This window comes from Lepidochelys kempii, chromosome 7 (genome assembly GCF_965140285.1).
Source record: "Lepidochelys kempii isolate rLepKem1 chromosome 7, rLepKem1.hap1, whole genome shotgun sequence".
Taxonomy (NCBI): domain Eukaryota; kingdom Metazoa; phylum Chordata; order Testudines; family Cheloniidae; genus Lepidochelys; species Lepidochelys kempii.
The window spans coordinates 45336746-45362775 of record NC_136386.1 but is presented as its reverse complement, the minus strand read 5'-3'; the positions used below and the strand labels follow the sequence as shown (position 1 = coordinate 45362775).

Below are 26030 nucleotides of genomic sequence, written 5' to 3'. Positions count from 1 at the left end.
TTTGATGAGTATTTAGTGAAAATCATCATTTCTCCAGTCTGTTTTTCTTTAAAAAAATAAACATAGTGTTGCACCATTAAGCCTGAGATTGTAGTTGCATTAAAATTGGAAATTTACCTATGCATTACAATAGGGGCTTTCACAATATATTCATCTAACACTAGCTAATGTGACACTCTTCTGAAAGTTATGTAATCCTATAATGTGGAGATTGTGAACAGTTTGACAAGTTTCTAACTAGAAGTAACGGGTGTTTATGCAGGTCATTGGAAAAGCAATTATCTATCATTTGTATTGTGTTAGACTTCATCTATGACTTCTACTTTACCTCTGATGTCAAGAGATCAGATACGAATTCTTCACAGAGCCTTAGAAGTTGAAGGATGTGTCATTCTAGATGTTTCCTAGGATTTCAGTAAGTTTGGTATTGGATTTATCACTTCAGTGTCCTGATAATTTAGCTATTTTTTTCAATACATACTGTCCCTAATATAATTGAAGAGAACTGCTCTTTTTGTACAGCTCTTCCAGAAAATCTATCAATAAGATGTGATATATATACAACTTTATGGTTACATAGTACTTTTGTAATATAAAATTCTGTTTTACTAAATATGTGTTCTGCAATTATGTAATGAAATAATAAAGGTTGCTGAATTGAGCTACTGAGCTGAGGTTGCCATGGAAACATTTATTATGAATTTTCTGACTTTTGTGCAATTAAATTTTTAACATTGATGATGTACTGACAGCATTTTATAAGAGTACAAATACAAAGGCCAATAGGCAGGAAAGTGCTCTTACATTCTTGATTTAGAAAACTAGTTATTTTATCAAACCTTACTCTACACATAAATGTAAGCATGCATATTTTGCATTAGTTTTGTTACTTATCTTCCTAAGAACTCTCATAGCGTACAAGAGTAGCTTTTAGTCATAACAAAAATTGAGAAATCATGAGATTTCTGTTGTTACAGATAGGATGCTACTAGCTTTTAGGATTTTTCTGTTCACTTTAACATTCATAATATAATACTTAATCTCTTATTTTTATCTGTACCAGCTGAATTTTAAATATTAGACATTTTACTGATCCTAAACTTTTTAAAGACAAGAGACAGTCCCTCTGCTATGGCCATCTCTCTATTCTCTGCTCTTGGGGATTCTTCCTAGCCCTCTCCTAGTTGCCCTGTTCTTTACAGAGGTGACAAATGCTTCTCCTCACAGCCCCAGTGCTGCTCCTCTTTGAGGGAGAATTCAGCAGGATGATGATGCTATATGCAGGACGCTTCTGAGCACCCTCACCCTCTGAAGACAAAACAGATTGAGGGTGAATAACACCACACAAGATTAGATGAAAACAAACTCTAAAGAGATGGTGGGGCTAGTAATTAGGAGTGGGGACAGACAAAGCCTTCAGAGGACCAAAATATTTTGTTTTAAAGACAGATTGGTCATTTGTATATCTTGACCATTATATAAAAAGGTGGCATCAGCAGTTCCAGTGATTCTTTAAGTATTGAAACATTTTAAGATTTATTTGCAATATTCTACAGATTAGATATTTAATCCCCAATTATCTCCTCAGATACAGTTATCTTGTTAGTTAGTACATTTGTACTTCCCAAAGAGTGACATGAGGGACAGATATCCTGATTAAGAAATCACTATCCTCTATAGCACAGTAGATGGAATGCAATTTTACATAATTTAAAGCTATCAGATTTATTTACACCTGTTTCATTGATATGCATTCACAAACTGAATGAGTCCTCTACCAGCCCAACACAAATCCTGATTTCTTTAACAAACATTCTTACCCAGAGAATAATGCTAAATAAATATCTTGTCCAGTGAAGGAGCTACAGGAGCTAGTTCTCCGGGGAGGAAGAAGGAGCTCAGGGTCAGCCATATGCAGCAAAGGAAGCCCAGAGCAACATATAGTAACCTTGCAAATAGAGCCAACTTTAGCACTGTTGGGCAGGCATTCAGAATAAAGTTGTGCCTCCTCTCCTCCCTCCAAATGTAACTGACAGTTTACCATGATGGTCACACCACTGTGCATAGGTATAGCACAATGATTCTTTGTGATACACCCCAAATGTAAGATTTATTTTATATAAGGATTGTGTGCATTTCCAATCTCCTGTTGCAGAATTGGAGCCCAGCTACTTGTTCATTCCATCTCTACTGTCAATGTAGATCTTTACATTTTAGAGAGTCTTGGCAAGAAAAGATTCTGGAAATAGTTATTTTAGAAATCAAAACGAAAGATAAGATTTTCCTTAAATATCTAGGGCCCTAAACCTAAAGGTTTGAGGGTGGGCTTCGTGGATTCCAGAGACTGGCTGTACTGGCAGATCATCAGCCTTATCTCCCCTCACAGTGACCCTTTGAGCTATCATGGTCTAGGAAGCAGCATTGCAAGTCTCTTTCCCCAGACCTCTGTCTCACAGACTAAAGAGGGAATGCCAAATTCCCCACACTGATGCCTATTTACACTGGAAAAACACGTTAGAAAAAAAAATGTTTATCTAACAGAATGTTAAACATGACAATGGTAGACAGATATAGTTGTGTTTAAAATGTTTATTGGTCATGTTTAACCTAGGAACTTAACTATTTTAAACACAACTGTCCCTGTCTATACATAGTGTCAAATCATGTTTAATGTTGTTTTAGTTAAAATGCATTAGTTAGCACATTTTACAGCATAATGCTTTTTCATAGTATACACATAATCTGGGAGATAGGAGGCTGGGAAATGAAAGTCTTGCAAAAATGTCCTCCTGTACATAGATCAAAGAGCCAGGAGGAGGACAGAGCTGAATGGTCACTTCAGATACTCTACAAAGGACATGTGGGGAATCAAACAGTCAAGGCAGCTGGCACTGAGCTATTCTTGCACAATCCCAGTCAGCTGTCTCCTGACCCTCTCAGTCCTCAGGTATCTTGGGATGCTTATCACTATTGCCCCTTCCACTTCGACATGCCTGGGAAGGGCATATACACTTTCGTCTTTCTCCTCTGTCCCTTCAGTCCTTAGGGTTGGTGGTGATACTAAATGAAGGCATCCGTGATTAAAGTCTGTGTTCAAGACAGGCTGCTACTGGCCTACCCCTGCTAACATAGTAAACAAGGGGTTGATTTTGTTTCTCTCCTATAAGTCAGATCCCAGAATAGGATAAGCTAGTTGTCCGTGCTTCAGTTTCCCACACTCTGCATCTCTGTTTCCCTTCAAGTACACAGTCTCTCCCTATTCGTAGGTTGGTCTGGTCTGTTGAGGCAACTTGGTTCTCCAGCTAAATCATAAATCTCCCCTTCCAGGGAAAATCAAAGGATCTAAGTAAATAAACTAAACAAGTCCACTCTTTTTCACAGCCACAATGGTCGTCTTCATGCCCAAAGTATTCTCCTGTTTGTGACAGAAGTCTTCCCCTGGGCCGCTAAATGCAGAGGCTCTTCAAGTTGAAGCTAGACAAATTCAGATGAAAAAAGGCAGTGGTTCCCAAACTTGTTCCACCGTTTGTGGAGGGAAAGACCCTGGCGGGCCGGGCCGGTTTGTTTACATGCCACGTCCGCAGGTTTGGCCGATCGCGGCTCCCAGTGGCCGCGGTTCGCTGCTCCAGGCTAATGGGAGCTGCTGGAAGTGGCAGCCAATACATCCCTCGGTCCGCGCCGCTTCCAGCAGCTCCCATTGCCTGGAGCAGTGAACCGCAGCCACTGGGAGCCGCAATTGGCCAAACCTGCAGACGTGGCAGGTAAACAAACCGGCCCGGCCCACCAGGGGCTTTCCCCGCACAAGTGGCGGAACTAGTTTGGGAACCACTGAACTAAGGCATACATTTTTAACTGTAAGAGTAATTAACCATTGGAACAACTTGCCGAGGGCTGTTGTAGATTCTCCATCACTGACAATTTTTAAATCAAGATTTATGTTTTTCTGAATGAAATGCTCTAGGAATTATTCTGGGGAAGTTCTATGGTATGTGTTTGTCATAAATATAAAAGGAAGGGTAACCACCTTTAAATCCCTCCTGTCCAGAGGCAAAACCCTTTCACCTGTAAGGGTTAAGAAGCTAAGGTAACCTCACTGGCATCTGACCAAAATGACCAATGAGGAGATGTCATAAATATAAAGGGAAGGGTAACCACCTTTCTGTATACAGAACTATAAAATCCCTCCTGGCCAGAAGCAAAATCCTTTCACCTGTAAAGGGTTAAGAAGCTAAGATAACCTTACTGGCACCTGACCAAAATGACCAATGAGGAGACAAGATACTTTCAAAGCTGGAGTGGGGGGAAACAAAGGGTCTGTCTGTCTGTGATGCTTTTGCTGGGACCAGGTCAGGAATGCTCTTCAGAACTTCTGTTAAGTTAGTAAGTAATCTAGCTAGAAATGTGTTAGATTTCCTTTTGTTAAATGGCTGGTAAAATAGGTTCTGCTGAATGGAATGTATATTCCTGGTTTTGGGTCTTTTTGTAACTTAAGGTTTTGCCTAGAGGGATTCTCTATGTTTTGAATCTGATTACCCTGTAAAGTATTTACCATCCTGATTTTACAGAGGTGATTCTTTTACTTTTTCTTTAATTAAAATTCTTCTTTTAAGAACCTGATTGCTTTTTCATTGTTCTTAAGATCCAAGGGTTTGGGTCTGTGTTCACCTGTGCAAATTGGTGAGGATTTTTTATCAAGCCTTCCCCAGGAAAGGGGGTGTAGGGCTTCGGGGGATCTTTTGGGGGAAGACGTCTCCAAGTGGGCTCTTTCGCTGTTCTTTGTTTAACATGCTTGGTGGTGGTAGCATTGGGTTCAAGGACAAGGCAAAGTTTGTACCTTGAGGAAGTTTTTAACCTAAGCTGGTAAGAATAAGCTTAGGGGGTCTTTCATGCAGGTCCCCACATCTGTACCCTAGAGTTCAGAGTGGGGAAGGAACCTTAACATGGTGGTAGAGCGGTGGGATCATTTTGAGATTTTTTTGAGATCATTTTGAGACTTTTTTTTAGATCATTTTTGAACCAGAAGCACAGCAGGATTTTAAAAGGTTTTGTAAAAGAGGATTACAGCTGTAAATTCTATGTCTCTGCCTGGGGGGAACAGAGCAGCAGGCATAACAAAAGGGATCTTTCTTTTTTGCGCTGGGGTTTTCTCTGCCTAAAGGCAGGGTAGTTAACCTCCTGCAGGGAAATTCACAAGTTTTTCACAGACCTGAAGAGGTTGTTTTTTAAGCTAAGAGCAGCTAGAGGCTTTTTCTGTCTATTTGTCTGGAGAAAGAGGTGGTTTTTTAAAGGATTTTTCTGTAGGCTGAGAATAGCTATCAGAGAACACAGGTATCAGGTTACAGCACAGCAAAATTTTACAAGCCAGGTTTTTTGTTTGTTTGTTTGTTTTGTGGTTTTCTTTCTAACTCTCGGGTGTAAAGTTAGTTAAAAACAGAGAGGCTAAGATGACAGAAACCAAGGCACAACACAAACTGGAGTTAACCAGACTGGAGGCAGCAGAAGAGGCAGAAAAAGCCCAAGTGGCTGCCCATGGGAGAGCTATGGAGGCAAAGGAAAAAGAGTGGAAGCATGCACTGGAGATAGAGAAAGCAAAGGCTCAGCAGAATATATCGGATAACCCTAACAATCCGTACCCAAGAATCCACAAATGGGAGCGACTGTGTCCACAGTATGATGAATCCAGTGATATTGCTGAATATTTTCTCACCTTTGAGAGACTCTGCACACTCCATAAAATTCCTGAAGCTCACAAGATTGCCACATTGGTCGCAAAGTTGACTAGAAGAGCTCTGGACATCTTCAATAAGATGCCTATTGATGAGGCTTCTCACGAAAATAAATTCAAGGATTTGGTTTTAAGGCAATTTCAAGTTACACCTGAAACGTACAGAGTAAAATTTAGAGCCCTTAATGGAGGACGTGGACTAAGTAATGTGGCTTATCTAAACCAGATGAAGGATCTGTTAGATAAATGGGTCAAAGGAAGTAACTACCTTTGAAGGAGTGTGTGATTTGATGGCTCAGAAGCAATTCCTCAATATGTCCAAGGAGGAAATAAAACAGTGTTTATGGGATAAGAAAATGGACTCAGCAGAAAGTCTTGCTTCTTATGCTGATCAATATGAGCAGTCAAGAACCGCCAGAGAGGCGGAGCAAATCGGAACAAAACGGGTGGAGGGAGGAGAGAGAAACAACCCTGGTCACAGTTGGAGCAGATACCTGAAGGGGCAACCTCAAACCACACCCTACTACCGGGGGCAGCCCAAGGCCCCAACTACACACCAAGGAACACTCCAGACACCTTATCGTCCCGTCACACTGTTCTCCAGCAACCCATGTCATCCCAATGATCCGTCAGGTGGACGATGTTTTAAATGTAACGAGTCGGGGCATGTAAAGGCCAACTGCCCCAAGAACCCCAACAGATTACAGTTCATTGCACTGGAATCACACCAGAGGTCCTCAGGCCCAGATACCTCCCAGATATCCTCGGAGTGGAGGGAAACTGTGAGTGTGGGCGGGAAGAAGGTCACCGCGTGGAGGGACACCGGACCACAAGTGTCGGCTATCCATGCTTCCTTAGTGGACCCCAATTTAATCAACCCAGAGATCCAGGTGACAATTCAACCCTTCAAGTCAAACTCTTTTGAATTGCCTACAGCCAAGTTGCCAGTCCAGTACAAGGGCTGGTCAGGAACGTGAACTTTTGCAGTCTATGATGATTATCCCATCCCCATGCTGTTGGGGGAAGACTTGGCCAATCATATGAAGCTAGCCAAAAGGGTGGGAATGGTCACTTGCAGCCAGGCAAAGCAAGCCATCGCACCTAGCGCTGTTCCAGAAACTTCTACCAGGACATGGTCAGAGGTGATGCCATGCCAACGTCTGCAACAGCAGTAGTGGATCCAATCCCAGAGACCCAGACAGAGCCAGCCCCAGCACCAGAACCAGTGCCAGCACTGAACCCAGTACTTGCAACCCCAACACCAGAGGGCCCCACTGAACTTGAACCGGCGGCAGCCGATAACCCTACACAAGAGGCTCAGCTGGAGCCTGAACCCCAACATAGTGCACCAGTGGAGAGCGTTTCACAGTCAGCGGAAACAGCCCCATCACCTGCATTGCTTCCAGAGGGACCAAGCCTAGGTCCACAATCCAATGAGGAACTGATCTCTCCAGCATCAAGGGAACAGTTCCAGACCGAACAAAAAGCAAATGAAAGCCCCCAGAGAGCTTGGACGGCAGCATGGAGCAACCCACTGCCTCTCAGCTCTTCTAATCGATCCAGGTTTGTTGTAGAAAGAGGACTTTTATACAAGGAAACTCTTTCTGGTGGACACCAGGAAGACTGGCATCCTCAGAGACAGTTCCAACTAAGTACCAGTTAAAGCTATTAAGCTTAGCCCACGATCATCCTAGTGGCCATGCTGGGGTGAACAGAATCAAAGACCACTTGGGAAAGTCATTCCACTGGGAGGGAATCGGCAAGGATATTTCTACCTATGTCTGATCTTGTGAGGTGTGCCAAAGAGTGGGAAAACCCTAAGACCAGGTCAAAGCCCCTCTACAGCCACTGCCCATAATTGAGGTCCCATTTCAGTGAGTAGCTGTGGATATTCTGGATCCTTTTCCAAAAAGGACACCCAGAGGAAAGCAGTACATACTGACTTTCATGGATTTTGCCACCCGATGGCCGGAAACAGTAGCTCTAAGCAACATCAGGGCTAAAAGTGTGTGCCAGGCACTAACAGACATTTTTGCCAGGGTAGGTTGGCCCTCTGACATCCTCACAGATGCAGGAACTAATTTCCTGGCAGGAACTATGGAAAGCCTTTGGGAAGCTCATGGGGTGAATCACTTGGTTGCCACCCCTTACCATCTTCAAATAAATGGCCTGGTGGAGAAGTTTAATGGAACTTTGGGGGCCATAATACATAAATTTGTAAATGAGCACTCCAATAATTGGGACCTAGTGTTGCAGCAGTTGCTCTTTGCCTACAGAGCTGTACCACATTCCAGTTCAGGGTTTTCCCCATTTGAACTTGTATATGGCCGTGAGGTTAAGGGGCCATTGCAGTTGGTGAAGCAGCAATGGGAGGGGTTTACACCTTCTCCAGGAACTAACATTCTGGACTTTGTAACCAACCTGCAAACCACCCTCCGAACCTCTTTAGCCCTTGCTAAAGAAAACCTAAAGGATGCTCAAAAAAGCAAAAAGCCTGGTATGATAAACATGCCAGAGAGCATTCCTTCAAAGTAGGGGACCAGGTCATAATCTTAAAGGCGCTCCAGGCCCATAAAATGGAAGCGTCGTGGGAAGGGCCATTCACAGTCCAAGAGCGCCTGAGAGCTATTAATTATCTCATAGCATTCCCCACCTCCAACCGAAAGCCTACGATGTAGCACGTTAATTCTCTAAAGCCCTTTTATTCCAGAGAATTAAAGGTTTGTCAGTTTACAGCCCAGGGAGGAGATGAAACTGAGTGACCTGAAGGTGTCTACTACGAAGGAAAAAGTTCTGGTGGCGTGGAAGAGGTGAACCTCTCCATGACCTTTGGGCGTATGCAGTGACAGCAGATCAAGGAGCTGTGCACTAGCTACGCGCCGACGTTCTCAGCCACCCCAGGACTGACTGAACGGGCATACCATTTCATTGACACAGGTAATGCTCACCCAATTAGAGCCCAACCTTACCGGGTGTCTCCTCCAGCTAAAACTGCTATAGAACGGGAGATCCAGGGTATGCTACATATGGGTGTAATCTGCCCCTCTGGAAGTGCATGGGCATCTCCAGTGGTTCTAGTTCCCAAACCAGATAGGGAGATACGTTTTTGCGTGGACTACCATAAACTAAAGGCCGTAACTCACCCAGACAACTATCCAATGCCATGCACAGATGAACTATTAGAGAAACTGGGACGGGCCCAGTTCATCTCTACCTTGGACTTAACCAAGAGGTACTGGCAGGTACCACTAGATGAATCTGCCAACGAAAGGTCAGCCTTCACCACATATGTTGGGCTGTATGAATTTAATGTGCTCCCTTTCAGGCTGCGAAATCCAGCCGCCACCTTCCAAAGACTTGTAGATGGTCTCCTAGCGGGATTAGGAGAATATGCAGTCGCCTACCTTGATGATGTGACCATATTTTCGGATTCCTGGGCAGAACTCCTGGAACATCTACAAAAAGTCTTTGAGCGCATAAGGGAGGCAGGACTAATTGTTAAGGCTAAGAAGTGTCAAATAGGCCTAAACAGAGTGACTTACCTTGGACACGAGGTGGGTCTAGGAGCTATCTACCCCCTACAGGCCAAAGTGGACGCTATCCAAAAGTGGCCTGTCCCAAAGTCAAAGAAACATGTCCAATCCTTCTTAGGCTTGGCCGGATATTACAGGCGATTTGTACCGCAATACAGCCAAATCGCCGCCCCACTGACAGACCTAACCAAAAAGAAACAGCCAAATACCATTCAGCGGGCCGAAAAGTGTCAGAAGGCCTTTAACCAGCTTAAAGCGACACTCATGTCTGACCCTGTACTAAGGGCCCCAGACTTTGACAAACCATTCCTAGTAACCACAGATGCATCCGAGCGTGGTGTGGGAGCAGTCTTAATGCAGGAGGGACCGAATCAAGAGTTCCATCCTGTCGTCTTTCTCAGCAAGAAGCTGTCTGAGAGGGAAAGCCACTGGTCAATCAGTGAAAAGGAATGTTACGCCATTGTCTACACTCTGGAAAAGCTATGCCCATACACTTGGGGACGGCATTTCCACCTGCAAACCGGCCATGCTGCGCTACAGTGGCTTCATACCGCCACGGGAAATAACAAAAAACTTATTCAGTGGAGTTAAGCTCTCCAAGATTTTGATTTCGACATACAACACATCTCAGGAGCTTCTAACAAAGTGGCTTTCACTCTCCCGTGAAAGTTTCCCAGAATCAACTGGTTAAAATCGTCTTTGAGATGTGGGAAATATTGTTAGTCTTTATACACTTGGTAGTATATTTAGAGGTTGCATGTGTCTTATTAACTCTGTTTTCTCCTAGAGCTCCAGGAAGAAATCACAGCCAGTGTTTCACCCTATCTGTGATTTGGAGGAGGGGGGTGTCATAAATATGAAGGGAAGGGTAACCACCTTTAAATCCCTCCTGGCCAGAGGCAAAACCCTTTCACCTGTAAAGGGTTAAGAAGCTAAAGTAACCTCTCTGGCACCTGACCAAAATGACCAATGAGGAGACAAGATGCTTTCAAAGCTGGAGCGGGGGGAACAAAGGGCCTTTCTGTCTGTGTGATGCTTTTGCCGGGAACAGATCTGGAATGCAGCTCAGAACTCCCATAAAAAGTTAGTAAGTAATCTAGCTAGAAATGCGTTAGATTTCCTTTTGTTTAATGGTTGGTAAAATAGCTGGGCTGAATGGAATGTATATTCTTGTTTTTGGGTCTTTTTGTAACTTAAGGTTTTGCCTAGAGGGATTCTCTATGTTTTGAATCTGATTACCCTGTAAGATATTTACCATCCTGATTTTACAGAGGTGATTCTTTTACTTTTTCCTGAATTAAAATTCTTCTTTTAAGAACCTGATTGATTTTTCATTGTTCTTAAGATCCAAGGGTTTGGGTCTGTGTTCACCTATGCAAATTGGTGAGGATTTTTTATCAAGCCTTCCCCAGGAAAGGGGGTGTAGGGCTTCGGGGGATCTTTTGGGGGAAGACGTCTCCAAGTGGGCTCTTTCCCTGTTCTTTGTTTAACACGCTTGGTGGTGGCAGCGTAGGGTTCAAGGTTAAAGCAAAGTTTGTACCTTGAGGAAGTTTTTAACCTAAGCTGGTAAGAATAAGCTTAGGGGGTCTTTCATGCAGGTCCCCACATCTGTACCCTAGAGTTCAGAGTGGGGAAGGAACCTTGACAGTGTTGTACAGGAGGTCAGACTAGATGATCAGAATGGTCCTTTCTGGCCTTGGAATCTATGAATCTGTTAACCTTGTTTCAATGGCTGGGCCCTTGTCCCAGCTTCAGGGAATGCTACTCCCCATAACCCTTCCCTGTGCTGAAGTAAGCCCTTTTCCCCATGTTTAAAGAGAGTTCCTCAGCTCTTATTGCCTCAATCCACAGTAGTCTTTCTCCTCTTACTACAGGTGCTCCTCACAAACTTCTCCCTAGGACTGCAATCAATCCATCACCTTTGGTAAGAGAGTTGTCTACTTATCTCTTAAAATGGACATTACAAAAAGATACAAGGTAGCTCAGACCCTCCCTCTAAGGCCCTAACTAGTGAATAGCCATCTGCTCTAAGCTCAACCATCCATGTCATTGTTCCATCAGAGCTACTTCTGACATTGCTTAGGTTGCCTTTTATATTAGGTCTTTACCCCAGGACTTCCTTCAGCTCCTCTACACATACCTTCCTAGGTCTTTTCTGGCTAAGACCTTCACAGACAAGCCTTTTCCATGACCTTTCCCCTGTAAGAAGTATAGTTGTCAAATATGCCCTGAAAAGATTAACAGCTATAGTTTTCTTTCCTCCCCTTTTCATCAGGAAACTATCTATCTGTGTCAGCCAACATTACAACCATACACCCCTATGCATTATCCAAAACTAGCTTCTTGTTGGAGCTAAAGGCATTGGGAGCCAATATTCACATCCAACAGGTGGGACATCTTGTCTGGGGAATATCAGTTAAACTGAAGCTGAAGTACACATTCCCCAGGAAGGGAAAGCTTGATAACAAGTCTTCCAACTATTGTTAGCTCCTCAGACCAAAGACCAAAGATGAGTAAAGAAACTGTAGGAGTTAATCCAACTAGAAATAACTTACTGTGGGAACTGGAAAATTAAGAAGTCCAAACCAACTAGCTTTCACCCCAAATGTGAAACTACATGTGTTTGCTTTCTGAATCAAAAGCACCATCTTTCCATAGGTGAATAATCTGTTTTGTTCCTTCAATATGTCTTTCACCCCAAATTAGAAGCTGTAAATTTCTTTTCCTTATGAATCAGATAAACCATCTCTATGTATGTCAATAATGTCTCATGTTATTTAAGCCCTAACCATGTGAAAAGAAAGGTAAGAGATATAACCAAACAATGCACAGACTACATCAACTAAATTGGGAGGAAATTTAGGGGATTTTTGTTTTAATTCTAAATGATTGATGTACTGCAGAAGTGGAATGAATGGTACAGCACAAGAAAGAAAAAGGAATGTTGAGTGGAATGAATGGTACAGCACAAGAAGGAAAAAGGAATGTTGAAAGATATAAGCACATAACCGGGGTATAACTGGGAAATATTGAAAGAAATTGCTTAAAAAGTGATATTCCAGTTCATAGTCCAGGCTATTACTGAAATACAATCCTTGAAATTAAACAAACAAAAAATCCCTGACTAAGAAAATGATTGAAGATATTTGTTATATACCAACAAGAGCAGCAGAGAGAGAGAGGAAATCTGAGCTCTGAGTCTGATAAAAACAAGAAGGTGGCCCCACTCTGACAAAATTCCAAACAATGTATGTAAAACTGAAGTTACCATGGGGGACCCCAGAACTAGCTGAACCCCCATGGTTCTCCCCTCCTCCAGGGTAAAATACTAATGTCACGGTTCCTCCCCGACTCTGAACTCTAGGGTACAGATGTGGGGACCTGCATGAAAAACCTCCTAAGCTTATCTTTACCAGCTTAGGTCAAAACTTTCCCAAGATACAAAATATTCCACCCTTTGTCCTTGGATTGGCTGCTACCACCACCAAACTAATACTGGTTACTGGGGAAGAGCTGTTTGGACACATCTTTCCCCCCAAAATACTTCCCAAAACCTTGCACCCCACTTCCTGGACAAGGTTTGGTAAAAAGCCTCACCAATTTGCCTAGGTGACTACAGACCCAGACCCTTGGATCTTAAGAACAATGAACAATCCTCCCAACACTTGCACCCCCCCTTTCCTGGGAAATGTTGGATAAAAAGCCTCACCAATTTGCATAGATGACCACAGACCCAAACCCTTGGATCTGAGAATAATGAAAAAGCATTCAGTTTTCTTACAAGAAGACTTTTAATAAAAAATAGAAGTAAATAGAAATAAAGAAATCCGCCCTGTAAAATCAGGATGGTAGATACCTTACAGGGTAATTAGATTCAAAACATAGAGAACCCCTCTAGGCAAAACCTTAAGTTACAAAAAAGATACACAGACAGAAATAGTTATTCTATTCAGCACAGTTCTTTTCTCAGCCATTTAAAGAAATCATAATCCAACACGTACCTAGCTAGATTACTTACTAAAAGTTCTAAAATTCCATTCCTGGTCTATCCCTGGCAAAGACAGAATATAGACAGACACACAGACCCTTTGTTTCTCTCCCTCCTCCCAGCTTTTGAAAGTATCTTGTCTCCTCATTGGTCATTTTGGTCAGGTGCCAGCGAGGTTACCTTTAGCTTCTTAACCCTTCACAGGTGAGAGGAGCTTTCCCCTGGCCAGGAGGGATTTCAAGGGACTTCCCTTTATATGTATGACAACTAAGAAAAAAGTTAACTAAACACACAAATAAGCTACAGAATCCAGAAGTGCTATCAGACACTTAGACCAGCCTCATGGATAGCTCTCCTCTCTTCCAGGGTTAATAAGACAGAAGAAGCAGCGAAAATTTTCATTTCAGCGATTGTATTTTTCTTTGTGTTCTTTAATATAAATAACTAAGAGTTATCTTGTTGAGACTACTCTTTCAAGTGAGACCATCAAGTAACCATACTTTGGATTTTAACCAACTAATATATGTTTCTTCTTTATACACGCAAGCAAATTGGCCTAAGAGAGAATTAACCAATAACTTTAAAACATCAAGAGCAATTGCTTAAAGTACTCCTTTTCGTAACAGGCCATTAAAATAGACATATGCATCCTTTCTCATTGGAGAATTCCTGAAAGAGTAATAAGTGTATTAGAGCAACTAAAGAATTGATATCTGATGATTATAAGTAAATGTTATAAGAAATATTGGAGATTTGTAATGTTCCTTGGTATAGCTGCTGGGCCCCAGCACTGACCTGTGTTAATTGCTTACAAGACTGTATATTTTCTGTTCAGTACATGCCTAGAGAGTTGGTTGTATCTACATTTGATTGATGAACTGTTGATTGTTCTGGGTGAGTAAGTAAGCTGTTGATTCGTTAAGAATAACCAAATGTCTTGATCTGAGAAATACTGTCCAAGGTAAAAGTAGACCTGAAAAGAACCTAGTGCTAAAATTAATAAGCTAGCACGCTCTGGACTCAATAAAAATAAGTTATCCTAATTAAATTTCATTCAAATATTGGTTATAATACTTATCAAATTGACAAATCTTAGTTTATTAGATTTCAGCTTTAAAAATCTAACTGGCACTGTGGCACAGTGATAAAGTTGACTCCTATTTGCACTTACATCCCAACCCTGGTCTCTGAAGGTGAGAAAGGCAGCCACTTCTTATAGAAGTCACATTACTCTGCCATCATATGCACCTTCTGATCAGGGGCTTTATGTGGGAGCACCCCAACCCCATGATTCAAACTTACCATGTTTCACCCAAATGAAAAAGAAGAGGGGCTCTCAGAAGTCCCCAAAACACCTACATTAAAATAATCATTTTGTAAAAATACCAACATTTATCTAGCAACACAATTCGCCCTTTTATACCAAGTGAGGGTCAGAATAAAAATGGTTCCAACTGAGGTTTAAAATATCTGAGTGTTTTGTTGGGTTTTTTTGTTTATTTTTTCATTTTTGGGAAAGCACTGTATAGTTGAATTTCAACACTGCATTAGAAGATTAAAAAATAATAAAACTAAGATAACTATATTCAAATATCAAAAATTTCTTGTACTATATTTGCAATGTTGTTTTCGTCATAGTGTAATTCATCTCCAATGAAAATAAAATGAGAGAGGATCAGGACTCAGATAGGAAGAGCTCTTATGGGTCAAGCGTGGGGTGCCTTGGCACAGCTGTTCATGGAAAGTTTGCATGATGCTTGCTTCTCCTATGCCTGGATCAAATGATGGCTATCCACTCTTCACTTTTATGAGCATTACATTAAATTACAAATTTAAAATTATTTCAGTTTAATACTTTAATACAAAGTGAACATCATCAAATGCAAGTATAATAAATTCATAGTATAGCCTAGTATTCTTTAGTCTTTTAGATGTTGATTTGAAAAATATCAAAGATTACACTAAACAAATACATTTTTATGATACTAAGAAATTTAGAATATTTTGTTCTCCAATTACTACCAAAGAAGATTCCTCTGAATTTTAATGTGTGTTCCATAAATAATGGAGAAATTCTGGGAAATTCTACTCTGGCCTTATTTTTGCTTTTCCTCTGTTAGGAACTCTAGAGTTCTCACTGCAGCAGATTGCATGGTGATAAAAAGAGAAATCATAAAAGATAGATTAGCAATTTTCTGACAAATGGATACTATTTTCTTTTTATTTCTTGTAATGTTTTAGGATATGAGGGATTTTCTGCATTCTGGAGAGATCATGGCAAACTGTTAGCATTTAGTGTTTTTTCAAGTGGCAGGGTTCAGAAATCTTTTTTTGGTTTACCAAAGTTCTTACCATGTACTTATTTATTTTTTGAAAGGATATATTTCCTTTCATTCCATTAATTTTGTTCCATTTGAAGCAAACCTTTGAGAGCTGGTTTCATTGCATCTGAAAATACAACCAGGTTAGCATTCCAGAGCTTGTCTTAATTGACACTAGCAGTCACTTAGCCCATTACTAGCATAACTCTCTACAATTTAACACAGAGTAATTCATTTCTAAAAGTGCTTTCTCTAATGATATTGCCTTGTTTCATAGAAAATTGAATGTTAGGGGTTTTTTTCCCTACAGTGAACCAATACACCTCCTGGAACTAGTGGCTGTAGAATAACATTTATTATATACCTTTATTAATGTTCAGCTGTACAACAAGGATACAGCAAATTTATTTCATTTTGCATTGGTTTAAGGGTCAAACAAGAATACCTTCCTATTATTGTGCTGTCACTTATCTCACAGCCTCTTTGTTCCATGGGTTAGTCACAGCACGCTTACTATCAAATTAAATATTCCATGGTAGTTATTTTTAGAAGAATTCTTCCTTACCCTAGCTGGTGCAGTAAATGTTAGGGCACCTTCCATTTTGTAAGACATACAATAGATCAGAACAAAGCTATGTTGCTTGCATAAATCCCTCCAAAATACAGCATACTTTTTCAAAGAGATAGAATAAATGGCAAGGAGCTGTCCATGGTGCTAGTGTGCTCTAGTAAATTATCCCTACATGAAGAACTGTGACATTTATATTATGATGATGTCATGTTTGCACACTGTTCCTTCTCTGTTGTGCTGTTAGCAGTGACCTACTGTATTCAATCAGTTACTATATTTATAGTATTAGTCACAGATTTTATGAGACGTTTTAGACGTAAAATCCTCTCAATTTTTTCAAATAGGTGCAGAGATAAGTACTTATCAAATTAAATTTTTGATAAGTACTTATCAAAATAAAACCAGACAATACATAGCTGATATGAACACATAAAAATCTAATAGAAATAACATTAAGTTTGTAATTTAAAATGAAGAAAATAAGACAATGTAAGCCCCACTTGGAATCCTACAAGCTAGCCAACACAGCTTGCTGGGCAGTAGTATCCTGCTACAGATGTGAGACTTAATAAGACCCACAAATTGAAAGCTTGACTGAGAAATTGGTCACACATCTTCAATAAGAAGAGCCAATCTAACCTTTACCTTATCTCCTAGTTTTTTCTCCCAACCTGTCAATACCATTCAGTCTTCTCTGGATTGAGCTTCAGCCAGTTTGCTCTCGTCCATGCCCCAATCACCAACAGACACTGAGGAAGAAACTTAGCTGCACCCTTAGAGTCAGTTGAAATGGAAAGATAGCATACAATGATATTATATCAAAAGCACCTCAATCTGTGCCTCCTCAGTAACCTTCCTAATGATCCCATGTTCACCAGAGAGAAGATAAGTAGAACCTTGTGGAACATAACACAAAAGAACCCACAGGACACAGCAGCAATTACCTTAAACTATCCTTTGGAATCTGAGAGAAAAAGATGAAGCCTCTAGAAGACAATCTCATCTACTCCTAATCCGCTCTACAAATGAGTCAACACATTGTGACCAACAGCATCAAAGGCACACGAAAAACATTATCAAAGGCAACTGATTGATCTAACAATAATATCATGGACACCTCATCTTCATCTGTCATCAGGATGATATAATCAATGAGCGCAGTCTCAATGCTAAAATTTAGTATAAAACCAGATTGACAAGGCCATCTAACACATCTAGATATTCAGAACTGTCCCACCATAATTGTCTTCGCTCCATGTTCTTAATCAAAAGTATAAGATTATATATTGGTCTATAGTTGGCCAAATTATAGTCATGAAATAATGTTTTCTTGAGGAAAGCTCATACACGTGTGTTCTTAAGAGTGCTCAGTACTCTGCCCGCCTTAAAAAGGTTGTTGACAATCTCCACTAGCTAACAAATCCTGATAGTTTTCTCCAGCCAAGGGGGAGATGGGCTCAAAATATGGGTTGCAGAATTAATTTCTCCCAGAACATTCAGAACCTCAGTGACCAACACTGGTGCAAACTCAAGCAGTTACCTCAATATGCTGCTCGGCTGCCCTGGATGCAGACAGCTCAGTCAAAATTAGAATTATTTCTCTACAAAAATAACAAATTTCTTCATGATGGGAGATGCTTGAATCAATCCCTGGGGGCAAAAATGGGGAAAAAATCTATTGTCCAAGATATTGCATATGTTGTGTTAAAGGAAAAAAAAACCTTTTTTCTCAAACAGAATCTTCTAATAAAATCTTAAGAATTCTTTATGTGTAGTCAATTACCTTCCGCACTGAATGTCCACCATAGGTTCCAGCAGTTTGTCGTTGTTTCATCTATTGCACATAATCAAAAAGCCAAGAAGACCTGTGACAATGAAACAAAGGAAGAAGATGACAGGGAGCCACCTAATTGATGATGAAAAACAAAAGAAAGAGTACTACACCAATCCATCAATATAATGGTCCATCAGAAGCAACCAGTTTTCTATGAATCCCTCTGGAAATGCTCCATCACCCTCCAAGAGCAGACCATTAAAAAAGTCCCTCGCCTCAACAGAAGAGGTGCTCCCCAGTCATAAAGTGCAGAAGGCAATGACTGGTACAGTATCTAACTCTCCAATTCCAACGTAAGCAGCAGATCCGAACACACACACACACAAAAATTATAGATGACATGGGTAGCAACGCCTATAGTTAAGGTAGTTCTCTGCCTTGTATGTTTTCAGTTGCTTATAATTTTGCCAAAATTTAACTGAATTTTTCCATGCCAGATGTTGATTTTTTTTTATTTCAGCACACATATAGTTCAGCCATTTCTGAGAACAAGGATAGGGGAAAATACATTGCCAGTGTTAAAAAATTTGTACAACCATTTAATTGAAAAGCTCTAGTGTCTCATGCTTTGGAACAGGGACTTGTAATTTGGCACATGGGGTACCGTGGTGTCAAGAATGTGTCTTTTGCATCTCCATCAGAATCTGCACAAAATGGTAAAGTTATAAATATCTGAAAAGTTTTAGTTTACACGTGCTCATTGGAGCCTCCAAAGTTAGCTCTAAATTCTCCAAAGATTCAATCTGCACTGAGCATATGCCAGCCCAAGGCTTCAGGGGATGAGCAGGACTTTCCCTGTAATGGCAGCTGGGCAGAGCAAAGGGGCCACTCTGGCTCTGAGCATGGGGGTGGACAGCAGGAAATCTGTCTCTCCTGTGCTGCCAGTAGTCCTAATGCTGGTGCCCTGGCCGTGAGGAGGAGAATGAGGATGCTGCAAGTCTGAAATGCATACGAGTGAAGATCTAAGCTTGCGGAGATCCAGAGGGTGAGGAGGATTGTGAGGAGGAAGCAGAGTCAGGGACTGGAATATGGAACTTGGGGTGGCAGGATGGAGATGAGGTATGGGGACTGAGAGTGGAACAAGGAGCCAAGGGGTAGTTGGTGGTGAGGCTGGGACTGTGACAAGAAGCCAAGGGAATCAGGGAAGACTGGGACAAGGAAAAGCTAGATGTGCCTGGGACAGAAGGAGTCAGGCTGGGGAGGGGCATACAGCACACTCCCCTCAGAATCTGGAATAGAATCCAGGATTGCTGAGTTTCAACATTCCTGTGCTATCAGCAAATAGCTGTGAAACCCACTAGCAAAATGCCTCATCTTCCACTAGTGGCTGGCCCCTTTAAATTATGACAACCTGCTGTTGCTAACAGGTACTCTGTTATCTCAAGTGGCAGAGGTCTGTTCTGTGAACCTAAAGGTTCTAACCTTGCTGACGGACCATGTGGGAGTCAATGTGTTTCCACATGCTAGAATTTATTTTTTATTTTTTCCAGTATACTTTTTTTAAAAAATCTACGAAATTTCATTTTAAAAAACTATGTTAAAAGAACATTGAAACTGAAAAGACCAGCACTCAAACGTTAGGAAATGCCAGTGCATTCTTAATTCACCCCCTTTATGCGTATGCATTATGATACACTTTTTAATTACATGTTCACCTATTATTTTTTCCACAGCATCATTAATTACTATTCATTCCCAGAGCACTGTCACTGAATGATGCAGGGGCCCCATAAAAATAGTATTTGATAATAATGTACATTTAATACACATGTTTGTCAAAAGTATTCATTCTTGTGTTTTATTTTGTTAAACTGTACAAGTGGTTTTCCTTTTGTCTGTTAATCCCCTGTGTACTTTTAAACATTTAGGGTGAAAGCCTGGCTTCATGCAAGTCAATGGTATAATCTTCATTGACTTCAGTGGGGCCAGGATTTCATGCTCAGCCTATTATAATATAAGAACGGCCATACTGGGTCAGACCAATGGTCCATCTAACCCTGGGGTTCTCACAACAAATTTTTGGTGGCCTCAAAGTGTGGCTACTAACTTTTTCTGGAGGCTGCTCTGACAATTTTTCCTAAAATACTTAATTAACTGTAGGAAAAACAAATAAATATGCACATATACATGTCCAAATCAGTGTAATTTATTTATGTAGTTTTTTTTTCCAGATTCAATCATAAAAATAATGTACAGTTGTCTCTATTCTCTATTGGACCTAAACAGAATAGAAACACAAATAAGGTGCTTTGAACATTCTTACCTCTTTTTGTTGTTTCTTTTGCTTTTTGATTGCTTTTTTTAAAAAGACTTGACAGCTAGTAAGTCTGGTGCTGCCAAAAGTAATATCTGTATATTTGTTAATATCGGTTTTCACAGCCTCCCAGCTAGCTAGTAAGTCTGCTGTGAAAAGTGATATTAACAAACATACAAATATCAATTTCCACAGCAGACTTACTCAGCCCTGACAAACCAGCGGACAAATTAAGCCCTGGATGGGGAGGTGGGTAAGGGAGACAACTTGGGCCGGGGCGGGTGAGCCAAGGACCTTGGTCCAGGGCCAGAATCCAAAGACCCGTGACTGGATCCTGCTGCCTCTCACCCCAGGGCTAACATCGGAAGCCTGCACCTCACTACCCCCAGGAAGGTGGGGAACTCACTGCTGCCTGCTCCTCTGGCGTTTGTGACTCCAGAAGGGGGCTGGGCCCTGCTCGTGGCCCTGGGGGAGGCTCCACTGCTTTGCTCCTCCCACCACTCCCAGGAGGCTGTCATGGCCACAAGAAAAGCCCCTGGTGACCACATGCAGCCACAGTGGCGGCATTTGAGAAACTCTGATCTAGCCCAATATCCTGTCTTCTGACAGTGGTCAATGCCAGGTGCTTCAGAGGGAATGAATAGAACAGGCGATCATCGAGTGGTTCATCCCCTGTTGTCCACTCCCAGCTTCTGGCAAACAGAGTGTAGGGACACTTAGAGCAGGAGTTCTCAACCTTTTTCTTTCTGAGCCTCCCCCCCTCACCCAAGATGCTATAAAAACTCCAGGGCCCAGTGTGGGGGGGCCCCTTGGGGCAGGGGCCTGGGGCATAGGTGTAGTTTGGCTTCTATTTTAGGGGGAGCAGGGGCCAGTGGGGCTTGAGCTAGCTCCGCATGGTGGAGTCCAGGGAGGGAGTGCCACCTCCACCCCCTGACTCACCTTAGCAGGCCATCCAGCCTGTGTCGGTGGGGGTGCAACCAAAAATTATAATTCAAAGGTGGCGAGCTCAGCTCAAAAAGTTTGAAAACAGCTTAGGGTGCAGGAAGGAGGTAGCTAGGGGCTGCATGCAGGAAGGGGGTAGCTCAAGGCTCAGGGAGGGGATAGCTAGGGGCTATGTGCAGACAGGGAGGTAGCTCAGGGAGCTGGAAGAGGAGTGTCTAGGGGCTGTGTGAGGGCAGGGGGGTAGCTCAGAATGTAGGAAGAAGGTGTGATGCACTCCATATGATTTTATGAAAATATGCTAATAAGTGTGAATATAATGTAACTGGAATATGCTTCATACAAAGGTCTCTTGTAAGGTATTATTACAAAGCTTATAATCTACTGAGTGTGGTCATCCTATTTGTATAAATGTATCACTCTTGTATCTGAAACTAGAAATATGAAATATAACTCTGAGGTCCTATTGTAATTATGCAAAGTGTGGGCCATTAATGGTGGCTTGGAATCTTGATGGCTCCCATTAACCAGGACAACTGGTTGTAAATGGCTCTGTTTACTTGTAAGTCTTCCTGTATACCTGTGTGCTGGCAAGTGGGTAATGAAGTCTTACCGTGACATGTGCGCTTGTCACCTGGTACTGGAATCCATCTTAAACCTGGTGCTTTTCCATTTAGAAGGAGGGGTGGGAACGCAGAGAGGGACAAAGGATTCCTACCTTGTGCAAAAGATGTATAAGGGAGTGGAACAGAACAAAGGAGGCTACAGTCATGAGAAATCCCCTAGCTCCACCTGAGCTGGAACAAGGACTGTACCAAGGGAAAGGATTGTGCCCAGACTAGAAAGGAGTCCAGTTTGTGAAGCAAGCTTATTGAAACATCTCTGAGGGTGAACTTTAATACCAGGGGGGCAAACAGCTGTGCATATCTCTCTATCAGTGTTATAGAGGGCGAACAATTTATGAGTTTACCCTGTATAAGCTTTATACAGGGGAAAATGGAATTATTTGGGGTTTAGACCCCATTGAGAGCTGGGTATCTGAGTGCTGGAGACAGGAGTACAACTTAAGCTATTTTCAGTTAATCCTGCAGCTTGTGGAGAACGTGGTTCAGACTTGGATCTGTGTTTGCTGTGTCTGGCTCAAACAAGGCAAGGTAATGAAGTCACTGGCAGGGAAAACAGGCTCAGAGGTAGTCTAGACACATCAGGTGGCAGTCCCAAAGGGGTTTCTGTGATCCAGCCCATCACAGAAGGTTCTAGGGACTGTGTGCTAGGAGGACTCCCCTGCGGAGTCCATGTTCCCGGAGGACTCTGCCAGCCTCAGAGCAGGATCTCCACACCTTGGTGGCTCTTATCGGCTGCCTCTGCGAGAGCAAAGGGGGCTGGGAACTGAGCAGCAGCTTCAACCCTGAGCACCAGCAGCAGCGGGAGACAAGGGAATACTGTAGCTGCCTGCTCCATGGCACCAGCCAGAGCAGCAGCTGCCCCGCACTGCCCAGCTCCGGCTTCCCACATCTGACCTGGTCAGAGGGCAGGGAGAGAAGGAGATGGGGTGGGGGGTGGAGCTGCCTCTGGGACTACCCTGCTCTTGTGCTGCAGTTTGGGGGGGGCAACACCCTCCATGCCTCCCATCTCTGCCCATGGGCTCAGGAAGCACCAGGGCTTGGGGCTCTGAGATTCAGCTCCGCTGCTCCCGTCTTCAGTGGTTAGTTTGGAGTTCATGTCAATTGTCACAATTTGCAGAGGCACTGTAGAGCAATGTGCCAGCAATGCCCTTCTGCCACGTACATTAGCCAAACTGGACAGTCTCTATGCAAAAGAATAAATGGACACAAATCTGACATCAGGAATCATAACATTCAAAAACCGGTAGGAGAACACTTCAACCTCTCTGGCCACTCAGTAAAAGACTTAAGGGTGGCAATTCTGCAACAGAAGAGCTTCAAAATCAGATTCCAGTGAGAAACTGCTGAGCTTGAATTAACATGCAAACTAGATACCGTTAACTTGGGTTTGAATAGAGACTGATAGTGGCTGGGTCATTACACATATTGAATCTATTTCCACATGTTAAGTATCCTCACACCTTCTTGTCAACTGTCTAAAAGGGCCATCTTGATTATCACTACAAAAGTTTTTTTCTCCTGCTGATAACAGCTCATCTTAATTAATTAGCCTCTTACAGTCTGTATGGCAAATTCGACCTTCTGTGAAGGTATACATATATCTTCTTACTATATGTTCCATTCAACGCATCCAATGAAGTGGGCTGTAGCCCACGAAAGCTTATGTTCTAATAAATTTGTTAGTCTCTAAGGTGCCACAAGTACTCCCTGTTTTTTTTTGTAGAAAATAGTTACTTGGTTGAAAACAGTAAAGAAACAGACTGCTAATATCACTACCAACTGCTATAGAGAGTTACAGAAACTGATTATATGGCACTAGAAATTAGTGAATAAAAAGAACTAGGGCTGTCAATTAATTGCAGTTAACTCACTCATGCGATTAACTCAAAAAATTAACTGCGATTAAAAAAATTAATCACAATTAATCTCAGTTTTAATCATACAGTTAAACAATAGAATACCAATTGAAAATTATTAAATATTTTTGGATGTTTTTCTACATTTTCAAATATATTGATTTCAATTACAGCACAGAATACAAAGTGTACAGTGCTCACTTATTATTATTTTTATTACAAATATTTGCACGATAAAAAAGATAAACAAAAGAAATAGTATTTTTCAATTCACCTCATACAACTATCATAATGCAATCTCTTTATTGTGAAAGTGCAACTTACTAATGTAGATTTTTTTTTGTTACATAACTGCACTCAAAAACAAAATGATGTAAAACCTTAGAGCCTACAAGTGCATTCAGTCCTACTTCTTGTTCAGCCAATTGCTAAGACAAACAATTTTGTTTACATTTATAGGAGATAATGCTGCCCGCTTCTTATTTACAATGTGAACTAACTATTTTTGTAGCCAGCATTACAAGGTATTTACGTGCCAGATATGCTAAACATTCGTATGCCCCTTCGTGCTTTGGCCTCCATTCCTGAGGACACTTGATTAAAAAAAAGAATGTGTTAATTAAATTTGCGACAACTCCTTGGGGGAGAATTGTGTGTCTCCCGTTCTGTTTTACCTGCATTCTGCCATATATTTCATGTTATAGCAGTCTCGGATGGTGACCCAGCACATATTTTTTGATTTAAGAACACTTTCACTGCAGATTTGATAATACGCAAAGAAGGTACCAATGTGAGATTTTTAAAGATAGCTACAGCTCTTGACCCAAGGCTTAAGAATCTGAAGTGCTTTCCAAAATCTGAGAAGGATGAGGTATGGGGCATGCTTTTAGAAGTCTTAAAAGAGCAACACTCTGCTGTGGAAACTACAGAACCCAAACCACCAAAAGAGAAAATCAACCTTCTGCTGGTGGCATCTGACTCATGACGAAAATGAACATGTGTCAGTCCGCGCTGCTTTGGATCTTTATTGAGCATGTCCTCTGGAATGGTGGTTGAAGCATGAAGGAACATATTAATCTTTAGCGCATCTCACACGTACATATCTTGCGACGCTGGCTACAACAGTTCCATGTGAACACCTGTTCTCACTTTCAGGTGACATAGTAAATAAGACGCATGCATCATTATCTTCTGCAAATATAAAAAAACTTGTTTGTCTGAGCAATTGGCTGAACAAGAAGCAGGACTGAGTGGACTTGTAGGCTCTAAAGTTTTACATTGTTTTATATTTGAATGCAGTTATTTTTTGTACATCATTCTACATTTGTAAGTTCAACTTTCATGAGAAAGAAATTGCACTACAGTACTTGTATTAGGTAAATTGAAAAATACTATTTCTTTTTGTTTTTTACAGTGCAAATATTTGTAATCAAAAATAAATATAAAGTGAGCACTGTACACTTCTATTCTGTGTTGTAATTGAAATCAATATATTTGAAAATATAGAAAACATCCAAAAATATTCAAATAAATGGTATTCTATTATTGTTTAACAGAGCGATTAATCATGCAATTAATCAAAAATTTTAAATCTCTTGACAGCCCTGAAAAGAACATAATACCAACCCTACAGTAGGAACATCACCCTTTTGTGAACTCTGGTGCATTCCTAATGGGGCAAAAAATCTTTTCAGGAGTATCTTTAAAACCCAGGAATAAAAGTCAACCCAAGCCATATTAGTTTAAGTATGGAATGAAATTAACAAACTCAAACACACAAATATGATTATATAAAGAGAGCACTTTGTAAAGAAAGAAAAAATGAAAGAGAATACAAAATGATATGGTGAGGTAAAAGGATTTGAGTTTGTGAATGCCACATTATTCACAAGTAGTGAACCCACAACTATGCCATGTAATTTAGTCCAAAACAAATTCCAATAAAACCATCTAAACATAACTTGGCAATTATAATGCTAAATATTTCCAAAAATAATATAAAGTTACATGGATACAGTCAATAAGAAGATATCATTATTTTTGACAAGGAGTAACTTGATCCAAAATTCTAAATGTTGGCAAGTTTGGGTCTAAAAAGTTATTGTGATATGCAAAAATGTACATGAAGCAAGTTACCCGTACCTATAACAAATAAGAATTTCAGACAGGCTCTTGCTGCGTTATCTCTATTTCAGAAGTTACAATTTTAAGCACTTAAATACTAACAAAGATCTATGGAAAATGCATCCCATTGAAAAGTAGATAGTAAGGCCCACTAGGAGCAAAAGAGATATCAGCAGTCTGTAAATATAAATGCACCCCATACAAGGGAACTTTGTAAGCACCATCACCCTTCTAAATAAAGATATTAAAACAGAAAGTA

General features: G+C 41.2%; 1 protein-coding gene across 4 annotated transcripts in view; it reads left to right on the top strand.

Annotated features, from left to right (window-relative positions):
- The window catches only part of LOC144930733 (uncharacterized), a 48366-nt gene that overhangs the window by 1669 nt on the left and 20667 nt on the right, over positions 1-26030 (top strand). For 3 of the 4 annotated variants that reach the window (XR_013636058.1, XM_078853735.1, XM_078853734.1), the window contains exon 2: positions 304-415. The exons of the other annotated variant lie outside the window; for it this stretch is intronic. Coding sequence is in view for 2 of the 3 variants with exons in the window: in XM_078853735.1 (XP_078709861.1) it covers positions 398-415 (18 nt within the window). In the remaining variant the exon portion in view is untranslated. The remainder of the gene's footprint in view (positions 1-303; positions 416-26030) is intronic. 4 annotated transcript variants of the gene reach the window in all.